The 16,422-nt window shown below is 40.8% G+C and overlaps 1 protein-coding gene across 1 annotated transcript in view; it reads right to left on the bottom strand.

Moving 5' to 3' along the window:
• Window positions 1-429: 429 nt before the first annotated feature.
• The window catches only part of LOC138795503 (uncharacterized), a 154,530-nt gene continuing 138,537 nt past the window's right edge, over window positions 430-16,422 (bottom strand). The window contains exons 96-106 of the mRNA XM_069974682.1: window positions 14,576-14,761; window positions 13,023-13,220; window positions 11,967-12,062; window positions 10,502-10,613; window positions 9,362-9,492; window positions 9,158-9,266; window positions 7,836-7,990; window positions 6,421-6,537; window positions 3,782-3,994; window positions 1,989-2,150; window positions 430-956 (exon numbers count right to left, since the gene is read on the bottom strand). Coding sequence (XP_069830783.1) covers window positions 633-956; window positions 1,989-2,150; window positions 3,782-3,994; window positions 6,421-6,537; window positions 7,836-7,990; window positions 9,158-9,266; window positions 9,362-9,492; window positions 10,502-10,613; window positions 11,967-12,062; window positions 13,023-13,220; window positions 14,576-14,761 — 1,803 coding nt within the window. The 3' untranslated portion in view covers window positions 430-632. The remainder of the gene's footprint in view (window positions 957-1,988; window positions 2,151-3,781; window positions 3,995-6,420; window positions 6,538-7,835; window positions 7,991-9,157; window positions 9,267-9,361; window positions 9,493-10,501; window positions 10,614-11,966; window positions 12,063-13,022; window positions 13,221-14,575; window positions 14,762-16,422) is intronic.

Here is a 16,422-nt window from a genome sequence, read left to right as displayed (position 1 = left end):
GTGAGGCCCAATATTATAGGGGAGTTGTACTAAGGGGCATAATACTGCGGGCATAATAAACAGATTGTAAAAATATAGTGTGAACCCAGCTTTACCTAGGATATTGGGCCGTGTAAAACGACCCTTGGTTTTAAGGTGGCTATACACCCTCAGTAACTGTTATTCGGAAACATTCAGCATGGCTGATCTGTGTTTTCTATGGGGTGGGTAAGTCGCTTATCTCTCAGAGAACAAAGAAGTCGAGCTGTGATTTTTCATTACACCAGCCTCTATCTCCACATTTAAGAGAGCCCCACACACTCTACACTACCATTACACATATGTGACATACACATTACTTTTTATTTAGTTTAGTAGTTCCCGTAAGGATTCACATTGAATTATGTATCCCAGTGATGCTCATAAAGAACAGCAGAAATCACCAGACAATGTTTTATTGCTTCAAACTGCAGTAAATTTATTGCTGCATGATCAGAAGCATACATATTACATCTGCAATTTTTTTTTACCCCAGCCTTACCTGTATCAACCTAATATAGTGTTGTTTAAAATAAATTATATATATATTTTTTTTATTTATTTATTTTTTCCTATGAATATATTGTTATTCTGAATACAGAATGGCAGATAAATCAGAATTGATGTATTGTTGCTTTCATCCCCCTCAGAGCCCACCTAGAGCTAGCAATATTTTCTTTGTGAATGTTTAAAGTGAAAACCGACTCTCCTATAGAAGTCGATGAAAGGTAGACTGGACACGAGTATGTATCAGATTTTTTCGTATCATTCATTCCAGATGCTTCTGATGTAGGTAAACACTGCAGGTGAATAACTGGCAAGATATTGAGGCTATGCTTGGGAGGGGAATCTACAATCTCTCCATCAGTCTTGTTCCAGTGCACTCCCCAAAGATGGACTCCATGTACAAAAATGCCTTCTTGGGGTGGATCTCTTATCTAAAAGAAAACAGGTTGACAATTGGTCAGTCAAATCATTAATACTTATATTATACTGAACCCACTATTAGATTTTGTACTCGGTATACAGTTATACAGCAAATATCTAACTATATGTCATACTGGCCCTACTAGTGTTGTAGCGATTTTTACGTTAGCGGATCGGCGGTGGCGTGGTCACTTTTTTTTTTTTTTAACCTTTTTTTTGTGCTCGGTCTATTCCCGAGCACTGGAGGCAGGCCCGCCGGCCCCCAGTGTGACAATCTCCCCTCCTCTCTGTGATGCGGCTCCATTGATGGATTAGAATGGATTATATTCTAACGGATTGGTTCTAAAGGAGCCGCGTCACAGAGGGGAGATCGTCACACTGGGGGCCGGCGGGCCTGCCCCCAGTGTTCTGTTTCAGACCATTGCTAGGGAATAGACCGAGCACAAAAAAGGGTTAAAAAAAAGTGACCACGCCACCACCGATGTGTTAATGTAAAAAACCCAACGCAATGTACCTGATGAGGGAAACCGACAGCTTTCTCCTGTAGACACAAAGACTGTATTTGACCTTTTCTCTCAGTCTCCCCCCCTCCCTTCTGAGATGGCTGATGTAAACAAGTGTCTATCTGCAACTTAGTAGCAACTTTGTAATGCCAGGAGGATTAATCACAGTGAGTTCCTCTGCAACTTGACCTAAAATTAACCCTACCAGCATTACAAAGGATCTACAAAGTTGCAGATACAGCCTGCCAGGAACATACATGAGCAGTCTCGGAAGAGGGGGAGACGGAGAGAACAGCTCACACAGTTTTTTGTGTCTTTAGCAGAAAGCAGTAACTCAGAACTGCTAGAAGGATACTGAATACATAATAACAAGTATGGAAGGATTTGTTAATCTCAGCATGGGCCGCAACATACAAAGTTATGTATGAGCGGAATACCCCTTTAACCTGGGTCCTGTATAATCTCTAGATATGAAGGGGTTCTTCCAACCACCAGTCTCACTTTATGCCCTGTCTGATAAGCATTTTTTGGACTACTTACATGTTCCTTGTCTCTTTGTGTTACATCTGTTTTAAGTTCTATGGACTCCACATTGCCAGTTCTGTCTGAGTATCTGTGAACTGCCTCTTGTTTCAGTACAGAAAGAAGGCCTTTTGGATTACAAAATGCTCCGAGCCAGTATATTGGCATCTTTTCACGACCCTATTTATATAAAAGTAAGTGAAATATAAACTATACTATTAGTTAAAAGAAATAATTAAACACTTGAGCCTTCTAACCTTCACACAATATAGTTAAAAAGGAGAGTAATACTAGTTATAAGTCAGTGGTGTCAAACTTGCGGCCTCCAGCTGTTTCGAAACTACAATTCCCATCATGCCTGGACAGCCAGACACCCCTGTTATAGGGTACATTGCACCAGGGGCATCAATCCTTTGCAAATAATACCCTTTTCAAATTGTACATCTTCCCTGATAAGTAAACCTGGCTGTAGTCATAGAGTTGGCATTGACTGTACCATACTAACAATTATCACTGTGTTTATAGAACTAAAACAATTGGTTAGGAGTCAAGCAATAGATTTTATGCATAACGGCTGGGGGTCCGACCGAAAAGATTAAAACATTACCTCTCCTTGCTCCCGGTCTGCTCACTTACTGATGCCACGGCTGCAGCTTCAGAGCGGTCTCTGAGCTGACAGGCCGCTCAGCCAATCACTAGCTGCGGTGGTCCCAGCCAGTGATTGGCTGAGCTGCCTGTCAGCACAGACACCGCTCTGAAGCTGCAGCCGCCGTGTCGGGAAATGATCAGAGGGCAGAAGGAGACTGGGAGCGTGGAGAGGTAATGTATTAACTGTTTGGGCAAAGGCTGCACAGACATCGCTAATGATGTCTGTGCAGCCCTTCCTAAACGATTATCGAGCTGTGTAATAGGCTCAGTAAACGAGCACCGATCTGCTAGATCGGTGCTCGTTTACTAAACCTATTAGGCTGCATTCACACGTTCCGGGAAATTGTCCGTGCTCACGGATCCATGCGCACGGACAATTTTACAGCCCATTGCTTTCTATGGGGCTATTTAGATGTTCCGTGATTTCACGGATCCGTTCCGTTAAAAAATAGGACATGTCATTACTCGGAACGGATGCACGGAAAGGATTCCCCATAGAAATTAATGAGATCCGTGTTTTTCATGGATGTACACGGATGTGACATCCGCGTTCATCCGTGAAAAACACGGATGGGATGTAATCAATGTCATTTAAAATGCAGTAAGACAGATCCGTGAAAAAAACGGACACGGATACAAAACGGATGCAAAACGGACTGTTTTGCACGGATCACGGAGGTAGCTGCCGGACCACAATCACGGATCGGGAAAATCACTGAACGTGTGAGTGCAGCCTTACACAGATTTGCATTCTCTAAGACACCTGTGTGATTAGAGCTGTGAAAAGTCACCATGTGATTAGAGCTGTAGTGCATCTGCATAACTACTACTATGGCTGTATTATAGAGCCCAATGCGCCGGGGAAGCGAGAGCCAACCTGTCAGCTCAGCGCTTGCATTCCCCTTGTTCCTGGCTCGCTGAACTGTTACAGCAAACGGGAGGGGCTGTCCGAATGATCTAAGGACCATTAAAGTCAGAGGCGGTCTGCTGCCCCTGCTCCTATAGGCACAGGACAATAAAATGTAAAGGGGGAGAGGTATCAAATCCTGTGCAAAGGATCAAGGGTACAGTTACCAATATTCCAAAAAGAATATATTGTAAAATTACACAGAATATAGAGATAGTGTACAAAGTTAAGAATGGTTTAATGTACTTTTACTTACAAGCTGAAGCAGCTTCTCAAAGTGTGCCACTCTCTGCTGTAAATCTTGTATAAAAAAGGACACAGACCAATCGGGTGGGCAAGAAAAATTCCATGCCACATTGCACCAGTGTGCTGGAGTTTTTTTCTGATACAATTCATAAACAATGGTAATGTCAGAATCCGAAAGCTGATCTCCTAGCATGTCAGATGATTCCAGGGAATTTCTTATCATCTAAATAAATGGAGAGAGAAAAAATGATCTACAACATATACGCTGCTCAAAAAAAATAAAGGGAACACTCAAATAACACCTCCTAGATCTGAATCTCATTGAATACTTTGTTTTGTACAAAGTTGAATGTGTTGATAACAAAATCACACAAAAATCTGGTGATCATTTTGCAGGGCTCTGGTAGTGCTCCTCCTGTTCCTCCTTGCACAGAGGCGGAGGCAGCAGTCCTGCTGCTGGGTTGTTGCCCTCCTACGGCCTCCTCCTAGTCTCCTGATAGCGCCTCCAGCCTCTGGACACTACGCTGAGACACAGCAAAAATTCCTGCCACAGCTCGCATTGATGTGCCATCCTGGATGAACTGCACTACCTGAGCCACTTGTATTGGTTGTAGAGTCCATCTCATGCTACCACGAGTGTGAAAGCACCAAAGCACCACCAACATTCAAAAGTGACCAAAACAGCCAGAAAGCATAGGTACTGAGAAGTGGTCTGTGATCCCCACCTGCAGAACCATTCCATTATGGAGCGTGTCTTGCTAATTGCCAATAATTTCCACTGTCAATTAGTGTTTCTTCCTAAGTGGACAGTTTGAATTCACAGAAATTTGATTCATTTGGAGTTATATTTTGTTGTTTAAGCACTCCCTTTTTTTTTAGATATATGCAAAATATTATATTTCTTCTATTTGTCTACATAAAGAAAGAATATAATATAACCTAAATAACATTTTACGATTCATAATAATAATAATAATAATAATAATAATAATAATAATAATAATAAAGTGCTGTCAGAGAACCATTAGGTAGAAAAAGACAAGAGTTACCCAGGTAACTGTGGATTCCTCCATAGTTTCAGAATCCTTCCCAGAGGTCACATATATTTTATACCCTGTTCACGAATTCCACACAGAACAATCTACGTGCTCCACATTTAAAAATTCACTTCATGCTTATTATTATTCCAACCAATTCTGTGCTGACAAGGTGCAGATTAGCCCCACTGAATTACAATGGGGCTGATTTACATGCAGAGCCGCTGGCCAATACGTGGCAGAAATCAGAGTAACAGATATGGATTTCCTACCTCAGGTTATCTACAAGAGCCATGGTAATTTCTATGGATATCTATGGATAAAGCTGAAGCTTTTTGTAGAAAAATACGCAAAAAATATCAAGCCTATTTGCAGTCCTGATGGGATAATGGAAAATAGGTAGACTGCATAGTCACAGTAAAGTATTGAGTAATGTAAAGGGCCAAGAGGAAGCGTACAGTGACGCACGCGAAACAGGCTATGTCTATTTCTGGTTACCTGCATTAATGTGAAATAAACACTTTATCTGCTTTTAAGAAGACAAGAATGGTGAGTGCCTCATCCTTCCCTAACTTTGTGAAGTGATAAATAATCCTATACCAAGACAATTAACCACTTAAAAACAAGGTATCGAATAAATTAAGGGTGTTAGGTTGCATAAGCTTGAGATCCATGTATTAAGGAATGTTGGTTATGGTTACTTATTTTGGCAAATAGGAGATGTTGTATACTTCTTATATACACAGCCATGTCTGTGATCCTTATCACATCACATTCTAGATACGGTGCCCATTGATTTGTAAAGAGTCTTTACTGTACCTCCGCATGCAATTTTAAACTGATACACACAGATTTTTTTTTTCAGATTCTCACAACTATAGGCTCTATTTTTGAGGAATCATAGCCAATGAGCTAAATGGAACCTGCCACCTAGACAATGCTATCTAATCTATCACCACCATGTTATAGAGCAGGAAGATCTGAGCAGATTGATATATAACTTTTTGGGAAAAGATTCAGTATAACCTGTAAGTTGTTGATTGAAATCCCTGCTCATTCAGTGGTAAGGAGTCCAGTGGGCGGTGTCACTCAATGGACTGGACTCTTTAGCATGGAAACATCAGAGATTTCAATTAATAAATTACAAGTTATACTGAATCTTTTCCCCTAGAGATATATATCAATCCACTCAGCTCCTTCTGCTCTATAACATGGTGCCGATGCTTACCTGTCCCCATGCTAGCGCTGCATCATCAGGCTCCTGTACCCCTCCGGGTGTCCTCTTGTCACGACACGACCTGGATTGAATGCCACAAGAGGGTGAGATTTAGCCCGCTTAGCCAGTCAGTGACTGCAGGGGTGTCCCGCCCCAGTAAATGATTGGCTGAGAGGGGCATCTGTCAACCGGGTCATGGCGTAGCCTGAGGGGAGCTAAGAAGACAGCTGGGGTCCAGGAGCAGGATGCGGCGCTGCACGGGCACTGGGACAGGTGAACATAACTTCTTTTTTCTGTTCCCCCACCACCAGATCGGAATAATTTTTTGCTCCTCTCTGGACTTCTTGTTTAAATAATTATAATAATGAAAAACACTTCAGGTACACTGTCACTCACCTGCAAATTGCTTCTTATTTCCGATATGAGTGACATAAGATGACTGACTTCTCTCTTTAAAAACAGATTGAATGGTGTGTCTCCACCAAGTTTTTTTAAGCGGTCATTGATAAAATCCTTGTAGAAGAAAATAGAATTAGAAATACAAAATTAAATTAATTTAAAAGTTAAATAAAGAATGTTTTAAAAAAAAGAAATACAAAATGATATGCATTGCCACAGTGGTCTATATGATTGTACTAGTGTGGCACATGTACTATATATTGTAATGTTGCCTCACATCTTAATAATACACAGTGAAGGAGATCAATAATGATTGTTGTAAAATGCATAAGGATGCCTCTTATGATGGCCATACACCTTTAATAACTGACGTCCATCTGTTATTTCTCCCTGTCTGACCCCTTTCCTCCCCATTCATAGGGACCTTCAGCGTAGCCAAGCCTTCCTGTGTTTTCGATTAGAGAAACAGCTCACTGATCTCAGGGAGACCAGCCAAACGATAACACTGCCGACTGCTAGTAAAAGTGCTCAATGCAGTAGGATTTCACTGCATTGAGTGCTTTCACTAGCAGCCGGCAGTGTTATTGTTTGGCTGGTCTCCCTGAGATCAGCGATCTGTTTCTCTTATAGCTTTACTAGGCATTGCTCCCACCTAGCCAGAATCTTGCTCCACACTGGTGAGGGGCAACACCCTGAAACAGCTGTATGTGGATGGGTACCTGGCCTTGGTTTTTCCCTTGTCATTACATTGACTTATAGGGCCACCTAATATGGTGGTTTTGGTGGTTTCCTTACAGGAGCAACCCCTTGGCTGGGTCCTTCCCGGGGGGATATCTGGCTGGTCCTGTGTTTCGAGACTCTTCAATGAGGCTCCACGGGCTCTTCTTTTGCATATTTATGTTTTCGATGGGGAGTGGAAAGTCGCAGCCAGAAAGCTTTGGTTGCGGCTTATCTGACCCAGAACAAAGGAGTCAGGCAGTGATTTTCCATCATACCTGACCCCTATCTCCACCGACATCCTCTGTCCGTGGACAGTCGAGAGAGCACAATATACCTTATACTGACGGCTGTACCTGCTGCAAACTCTTGGTACGGCCAATAAAAGTATACTGTGTATGGGGATCTTTAGGACACTATTGATAAAACTTTTTATAGTTTAACATTTTTTTAAATGCCAACTTTTATTTAACAATGGTATAGAAATTTAAAAATATATGTATAAATGGATCTATGCAAAATATACAAAAATATTTTGTTGAGAAATGTCCATAAAAGCCAAAAAATATATTTCCATCTTCTTTGACTAAATTATTTACTTCAAAAAATTGCCTGAATTGCTATTCAATGAATACATTTACCAGACACCATATCAGAAGCCATTATTTATACAAAGCAGATGATGACATACTTACCCGACTCCATCCTCGTGGTAGCTTGGACAAAATAGAAGCACAAATGTCAAGAACCTCTGACAGCCTGGGTGTATATATGTCAGTAGAGCTGGGCAAAATCTCTGGTAGAGGCAGTGTTAGGGAAAGAGGACTTGCGAATGGAACTGGTTTCAAACCTAATTATAAGACACTTAGGATTAACTTCATTGCTTATGTTACATCTATTATGTTTTCTAGTAATAAAAGCTAAAATAATGCAAAGTAATGCTTTACATATACAAAATGAAAATACCCAGCAAATATATAGTTAATGTTTGTGATATGTATGCTATGCATTTTAATTTCACTGCTCCAGCGACCCATTTAGTGCCACTGTTAATGCTTCTGCATTTCACTCTGGGACGGTGGGCGGAGCCTTTTTGTCAGTTAGTTTACTCATCTGCAGCAGTGCACAGCTACTGGCCAATCAGCATTCGTCTTCACTGGGCCAACTGACATCACTTCCTGTATTTAGTCTCTTTTTTTGCTGTTACTAAAGACCAAATGGCCTTAGTGACGGAGCCTCAAGTTTTCCAGTAATTGAGACACCTAGTGGCTAAATGTATAGCATTGTATTTCATAAAGAAAACAGGCAAAATAAATAAATAAATGAAGTAAGTTGCTAAAAATGCAACTTAAAATTATTCATAACAGTGCCCATCTAAGTATTATCCAAAGACCAGTTAGGCCTATTGGCTTTCTTCTGCACTGTGTTGAGTGTAATAGGTAAATAATATCATATATCATGGTGTATGACTTAAAAATATACCACCAAACAATATGACATGAAACCGAGTTACTGGAACTACGCACACTGTATGTGTATTCACTGACCAAGAAGAAAAAGAGAGATGTTTCCACTTAAAGTGGACCATCACCAAATGTAATCTAGACGGGCTCCAACAAAATATGATCTAAGGGTCCTATTAGACGAAGCAATTTTTAAAGATTAACAATTATTATAAACCATCGCAAACGAAGGAACAATCTGCAATTACACTGGACAATTAGTGACCAAATGCGGAATTACAGCAAACGGTTAGTAACGGTCAGATCTAAATAAACGATCACATGAACGATTTTTCAATCGTTGCCTGCAATTACACAGGACGATTATCGTTTAAATGTGAATAATATAACGATTTTCCGCTTGATAATCGTCCCGCGTAATAGGGCCCTAATGCTATCCACAGGCAGAAAGAATAAATGAACATTCGCTAAAGACAAGTAAAATTCCTACAAAATAAGAGCAAAAGTACTTGTTGTCTGTTTTTATTCTATATAAAGTAATATTGTAGACATACCCTTCTGAGCTGTAGGTAAGGATTTTTCACCTTGTCGCCAGGGCCCTTGTTTAAATCCGTAAAGTTGGCTGAGCTTTGAGATCACATAATACTGTTCACCGAATGGAACCTGTACAACAAGTTATAGGGTATAGGGATACAGTAAATATAGACCTGCTTAGCGCTATATGTAGTAGGACATTGTACGTTGCATAGTTATATTACCACTGGAGAGGGGTACATATGGAAAGCCTCTGGAGCATCTAATGAATACTGAGGAATGGATTCCAGCGCTTGTGTCAGTGAAGAAAGATTTATATCCGGATTAAAGAAAGGTGGCGGAATTCTGAATTTTACTGCAAAATGATAAAACAGAAGAATTGATAACAGTCAGTAATGTTAGTACATAAGCATGACTGCAACTTCAACATTCCACCAGTGTAGTATTTAGATACAGAGTATTGTACATTTTACATAGTTATACACTTTAAACAGACTCAGTAGGATTATGCTGTCCTATCTCAGGGTAGCATAAATTAGTGACAGAGAAGCTGAATAGAATGATGTATCACTTACATTGTTCTGTGCAGCTGATCCAGAGATATCCTCCTGCATAACATGGATAATAAGTAGTCCTCTCCTTTATGTGCATGAGCCCAGTAGTCCAGGATATTCATGCGAAGCAGAAAACTACGCCCACCAGCTGCTGATTGGCAGTTAACTATCCATGATGTGTATAGGGAGTCAACTGTCAATCAGCAGCAGGAGGGCGGGGGGAGGGGTGTGGCAAGAATCCTTTTCTCCTGCATATTAGGAGAACGGCTGAAGAGAATGATGTAAGTAATACACCAATCTGTTCAGCATTTCTGTCACTAATTTATTCCTCATTTAAGGTGAAATAAACCTAGTGACAGATTCCCTTTAACTAGAAATAAGTAAAACAGGAAAGCTGATAGAAACATAATCTATCTGCCTGGAGAGTAGAAGATTCAGGTCCTATGTTATTCTTTTGTTTTTCCCTTCAATCCATTCTACCCAACTATCTTGTCACATTTGCATTCACTATGTAAAATGTAATAACAGAGTATATTATGCGATGTTCTGCCGGAATATATAATTGCTCATAAAAAGGTATAAATTGATAATTTCATGCCATCAGTTATATTATTAAAGCAGCACTCTAGGGAAAAGCGATACACAGCCTTCTACCCGAGAGGATGGCACATGACACAGGAATCATCTCTTTGGTGTCCATTGAGTTATTGATTCATGCCTATCACCTAGGCCCTGAATCAGACCTATCACACAGTATATCAGGTTTTCCTGCAGTGTTGGTTTAGATAAGTTAAATAGACTATTACATACATTTAGTGAGTTCGCTGTCTTTCTTTATAGTATTGAGGCTGATCCAGTAATCAATCATGGATGTTAAAACGGTCATGTCAAATTCATCTGCAACATTGCGCCCATAAATTATCTGCAAGAAAAGATCATTTAGTCAACAGGTCTCAGTGATTCTTTCTGTACATCTAAAGGGGTGGTCACCTTTAAAGCAAATTTAAAAATTCATGTGAAAATTAAAAAAAAAAAATTTTACACTACCTTTTTAGTGCTGTTGCGGAGATCCCTGTGCCACAGTCCTTTTTTCAAAATGCCAACTGGTTCCCATGACCAGTGCCCAAGTAAATTGGTACATTCGCTTTAACATGTTTTTTATCAAAGCAGTGTACATAGTTGATCACTTACTAATAGAGGGATCTTACTCTGCAGTGCCATTCACTCTAAGACTATGTTCACACAATGTACGGACAATGGCCGTTGTCGCAGTGAAAATTGCATTGAAACCAATGCACAATAGCCGGAAATAATAGACATGTCAATTATTTCAACGGCTGTAGCAAATGGCCGTTGTTCAATACATTGTGTGAGCAATGCCCATTGTTTGCATTGACTCCAGTTCAACACATTTCATTATGAAAAGAACGGCCATTGTTTTCGTAAAATGAACGTTGTGTGAACCTAGCCTTATAATTCAACTCTATCTCTTTTGGTGCCCATGGAACCAGAAAACGTATTCGTCCATACATGGTAGCCAATGGAGAGGCAGGTGACTATACACATCACTGTGCCTCCTGCATAGCTACATACAGTGCTGAAGCATGGAGGGCAGGTGGTGTGGAGGAGGTACAGTGCTATGATCAGACTTCTAATAGTGGCACTAACAACACCTCCTAAGGTTACATTTTTCAACAAGATCTGATTCCAATAGAAAGAGGTAGAGCAGAATCATACGGCCATATTCACACGAGGGTTCTGTGCCTAAATCCTGACAGAATCCATGTATATTTCTCCATGTCAATTATCCATTTCTGACATGGATTAGCTCATTCATTTACAGTGGAGATCATCTTAATGCAAAATTATTAGCTAATAGCATACCAATCTGGAGCAGAAAGCCACAGTGGATTGGACTAGTGCGAATTTGGACCCTGTGCACACACCCGTAGAAATAATCTATAACTAATGATTGGTACACATAGCATAGCTATATAGACAAAGGGGGAGATTTACCAAACATGGTGTAAAGTGAAACTGGCTCAGTGGCCCCTAGCAACCAATCAGATTCCACCTTTCATTTTCCAAAGAGTCTGTGAGGAATGAGAGGTGGAATCTGATTGGTTGCTAGCGGCAACTGAGCCAGTTTCACTTTACACCATGTTTGATAAATCTCCCCCAAAAACTATGCTTAAACATTGACTATACGCTTTAAGTTTGACTTGTCTTTTAGGACAGCCCAAAATATCGAAACCCAAAAATAAAATGTACATACTTCTGATAGTAGGTATCTGGCAGCAGTCAAAGATGGAGGCTTTCCTGCATTCTCAGAGTTGTCCATAAACTCAAGCTTTAGGGCCTCAATACTTTCCTGAACATAATACACACAAATAAAAAAACAACAACAAAAAAACAATTGGTTAAAACATATGTCAGGAGATAACATAAGGCCGTGAGCTGCAGTTCTTATAAAGAAGGCAGAGACAACAAAAAAAAGTAATATATATATATATATTTATATAAAAATTACCAATTACCATGATAGTAGTGAGACACAATTTAAAATTATATATATGTACAATCAGTGGCGACCGGGCCGCTACCAAGGGGGGGCCCTCGAGGCCCCCACCTCTCCACCGCACTGCCTCCCTTCGACTTCCTCTTGTGACCGCAAGCAGAGGCTGGCCCCCGGCTGCCGTGCGGCTTTCCGGCTCTGTCTCCATCCCGATGGTACTTCTGGCACAGAGAGCGTCTATAACAAGCGTCAGCTGTGCCGGAAGTAACATCCCCGGCGCATACAGAGCTCAGTGTGTGCTGCCGGGGACGGGACAGAGTCGGGGAGCCGCACGTCAGCCAGGGACCGGACTGCAGAACAGAAGATCCACGGCGGGGGAGCGAGTTGTCAGGTGAGTTGTGTGCTGTTTTTTTTTTTATTTTTTTATTTATATGCTTTGCAAAATAAGAGGGCTAAAAATCTAAACTTTTGTTTTTAGTTAGTTGTTAGTTTTTGTTCTTTTTTGGTGCAATTTGCTTTGTAAATGGACCTAATTTGATGGGCACCATAATTCCACCATATTTGAAATTTGACAAAAACAAAAGGCTTGTGAACAGTCAGGAAATAGGACAACCTGGTTCAACCACAAAGTATGAAAACCCTACATGTGGTCACACTGTGGTTATATGCAAAGTCTGCGAGATAGTTTTAGGCTGGTTTTAAAGAAGTATTTGTTCAGATCATCAAGGCTCCATAACTGGCACATAACTTGGATACATATTTTTTTTTTTTTTTTTTTTTACTATTGCTATATGTGTGTAGTGCATTTACACATACCATCAATTCTCCACTCCCAAACCGCATTGTATCTGGACAGTTCCAGCCTGCTGACACACCATACAATGTTCGGAATCGGGCAGCACAATGCATGTAACAAAGATTATGTAGAATAGCCGGCCATTCTGGGCGAGAATTTGAAGCTAGTGTTTCTGGGTCAACAAACTTCCAAGACTGTAGGAACCCACGTCTTATATTCTGCAACACAAAAATATATCCATTTTATCTATTTTATTAAAATAAACAAGATAGTATGGTAGTACATTCTCCTTTATATTTGTGAAGTATGTGTGACCTCTGCTATGGGCAAAGTAAGTTCTAACTTTCATACATATTGGAAAGCACTTCCTGCATAACACAAGTCATCCACAAAACTGTCATGTAGAATTGTGAGCAGGGTACAGAGAAAAATGTTGAATCCCTGCTTAAAAACATAATTTTATATAGAAACTTTTTGAGTAAGGGTCCTACGTGGCGGCCCGATCAATAATGTAAATGAGCAGTGCTCGTTTACTGAGCCTATTACATGGCTTGATTATTGTTTAGCAAGGGCTGCACAGATATCGTTAGCGATGTCCGTGCAGCCCTTTCCCCAAACTGTTCATACATTACCTCTCTACTCTCCCGATTACCTCCAGCCTTCTGTTCTCTTCCCGGCACTGTGTGCAGCAGCTTCTGTGAGCTGGCTGGGACTTCCACGGCCAGTGATTAACCGAGCGGCTTATCAGCTCAGAGAAGTTGCTGCGTGTGGTGCCGGGAGGAGACTAGATAGTAGGAGGAGACCAGAAGCGTGGAGAGATAATGTATGAGCAGTTAGCTGTTGGGCACGCATTGCTATTACACGTAGCGATGCGCACCCAATGCCCAATGATTTAAGGTCTGGACCTAAAGAAACGATCAGGCGGTGATCATTTTATCAGCTGATCGTTCTCTCTATTACAGGAGGGCCTGATTATGTGTAATAGGGCCCTAACAGTGTGTACATGCATTTTTTGAACCTTCTTAGAATATAAAATTAACCATGTTCTTCTCTACTTACTGGCACCTCATGTGGCCCTACAGATGGATTATGGAAAAATCTATATAATTCCTAAATATTTAATGCTATAATTTTTGTACTAAAGCTCAAAGAAGAAGAAAAAAAGAAGAAATATCCACGGCACTCACCCATATGGTATAAACTTTTATTGCTTCACAGTGGGATACAAACATGGGAAACAACACAGCAAATAAGGCCTACAGCCTTTTCATGTCACATGGACACATTGTCAAGATTAAAAAAGTCTACACAGTGGTCTGCTGTCAGAGGCATACCATGAAGGCAGGGCACACTTTCCAGGGCCCCCTTACTGTATGGGCCCTATAGCATTTGCCTGGCCTGCCTTCGTGATAGCTCCGCCACTGATTTGAATCACATATTTATGGCTTTGTTTTAGATCCATTGTGATTTACACGTAATATATTATAAGAATGGTGTCACTGTCTAAATACTTCTGTACCCTGTAATCTGTATTGCATGACTGAGATACCAGATACTTTTTATATTTTCTTACCATTGGAGTGTCCACAACGGTTTTTACAGTGTAATGAAGCAGCGGTGTAGGTAGATCTTCTCTGGCTTGGACAGAAAGCCACAGTCGGAAGTTTTTGTCTGGGTTCTTCTTAGACTTTAGGATTTCCCCAAGTGACATCATGAATTTGGCAGAATTCTGGATGTTCTCTATTAGCAGCCAACTACCCTGTATGTTAAACAATTCAATTGTTAGAATATTGAGAAATATCACACACTGTATTACGTCACTCCCCGCTGGAATCTCTGTTGGGCTTACAATATAGAAAAGTTCTAGTTGCAGCTAACATTCACGTTGGATGTCATAATGTTTGCAGTTATTAAATGGACATTAAAGGGAAACTATCAGCAGGTTAGACAAATGTAACCTGCTGATAGGCCCCTAATGCTCAAATGGCGCAGAGGAGGACACTATGTCTCTTACCTTCCTCCTCGGCAGTTAGTAGTTGAATCCACCGCTCAGAGAACTGTTAAGAGCACTGCCCCGCCCCATCACACTTGGCACGATGGGGGCGGGACAGTGCTCCTAACAGTGCTGCGGGACATGGATTCAACTACTAACAGCACAGGAATAGTGTCAAGGAGGAAGATAAGAGGCATAGTGTCCTCCACAGCACCCTGTGCGCATTAGGGGCCTGTCAGCAGGTTAGATTTGTCTAAGCTGCTGGTATTTCCCCTTTAAAGAACATTGGAACAAATGTATTTATGGTAAGTTTCTGGATTAAATCCATTGACCAACATGGTGTTTAGCTCAAACAGTATATGTATAGCCGAGGAACAAAAGACATAGGGGTGCCTTCCTAGTGTACTATCAATAATCATCTCTACGGGAGAATAATTGATTGTGTTGTGCTCCCATGTAGGCACAATATTACACATGGCAAGCAGAGAAACATAAATGTCAGTAGAGGGCAATGCTAACCCACCGCACCCTTCCCATGGGTTTCTTTGGCTTGCCAAATAGAGCAGAAAAGAGAACAATGCAGTAACTTTGAACACCACAATGCTAAGACCATATTACTGCAAGTTATAGCACAATCCAATGTTTGTTAAGTCACATACAGACAACGCATTTCAGCATCTGAATGATGCCTTCTTTAGGTCTGAGAAACATGTTACAAATAAACTTGTATATACAGTGGTACCTTGGTTTAAGAGTAACTTGGATTGAGAGCGTTTTGGTTTAAGAGATCACAGTTTTTCAAAATTGTGACTTGGTTTAAGAGCATTGCTTTGGTTTAAGAGCTCCCTGTACTGGGTGGGAGCGTGAGTGGAGGAGGGGTATGGTCTGCATAGCGGGGTCTACAGCTCTGTACTCTGACCCAGGAAGTCTCCCTCACCTTCCAAATCATAGCAGATCCACTTAGGGCTGGGGCTTGCATCAGGGGACAGGACTGTGGAGGTAATCTCTTTATAGCTGTAACCCCTCTCTCCCCGGACAGAGAGCGCTGCATGTATGTGCCCACATCTGTCCTGCTCATTCCTTCCTGCTCCCTGCAGTCTCTGTCCGCCCTTGTGTTTCCCATCCTCTTCATTACTGTACAGTAACTTATAATATCACATATTCTGCTGTTTCTAAATGTTTGTTTCATTTGTTTTACATGTTATTCAAAATAATAAATCATTATTTTTGGGGTGTGGAACCAATTGTCTGCATTTCTATGATTTCTTATGGGAAATTTGCTTTGGTTTAAGAGTGGATTTGGATTACAGTAGATACAGTATCGCTTTACACAAGAGAGGCAGATAAAAGAAATGTAAGTTCCAGTTCTGTTATAGCCATGAGTATACTATTTAGATGTTTTGGAAAGGATTCCATGTAAAGGTTTT

The sequence above is a fragment of the Dendropsophus ebraccatus genome, chromosome 6 (assembly GCF_027789765.1).
Source record: "Dendropsophus ebraccatus isolate aDenEbr1 chromosome 6, aDenEbr1.pat, whole genome shotgun sequence".
Lineage (NCBI taxonomy): Eukaryota > Metazoa > Chordata > Amphibia > Anura > Hylidae > Dendropsophus > Dendropsophus ebraccatus.
Note: the sequence above shows the minus strand (reverse complement) of the source record. Positions and strands in the feature narration are given on the sequence as shown.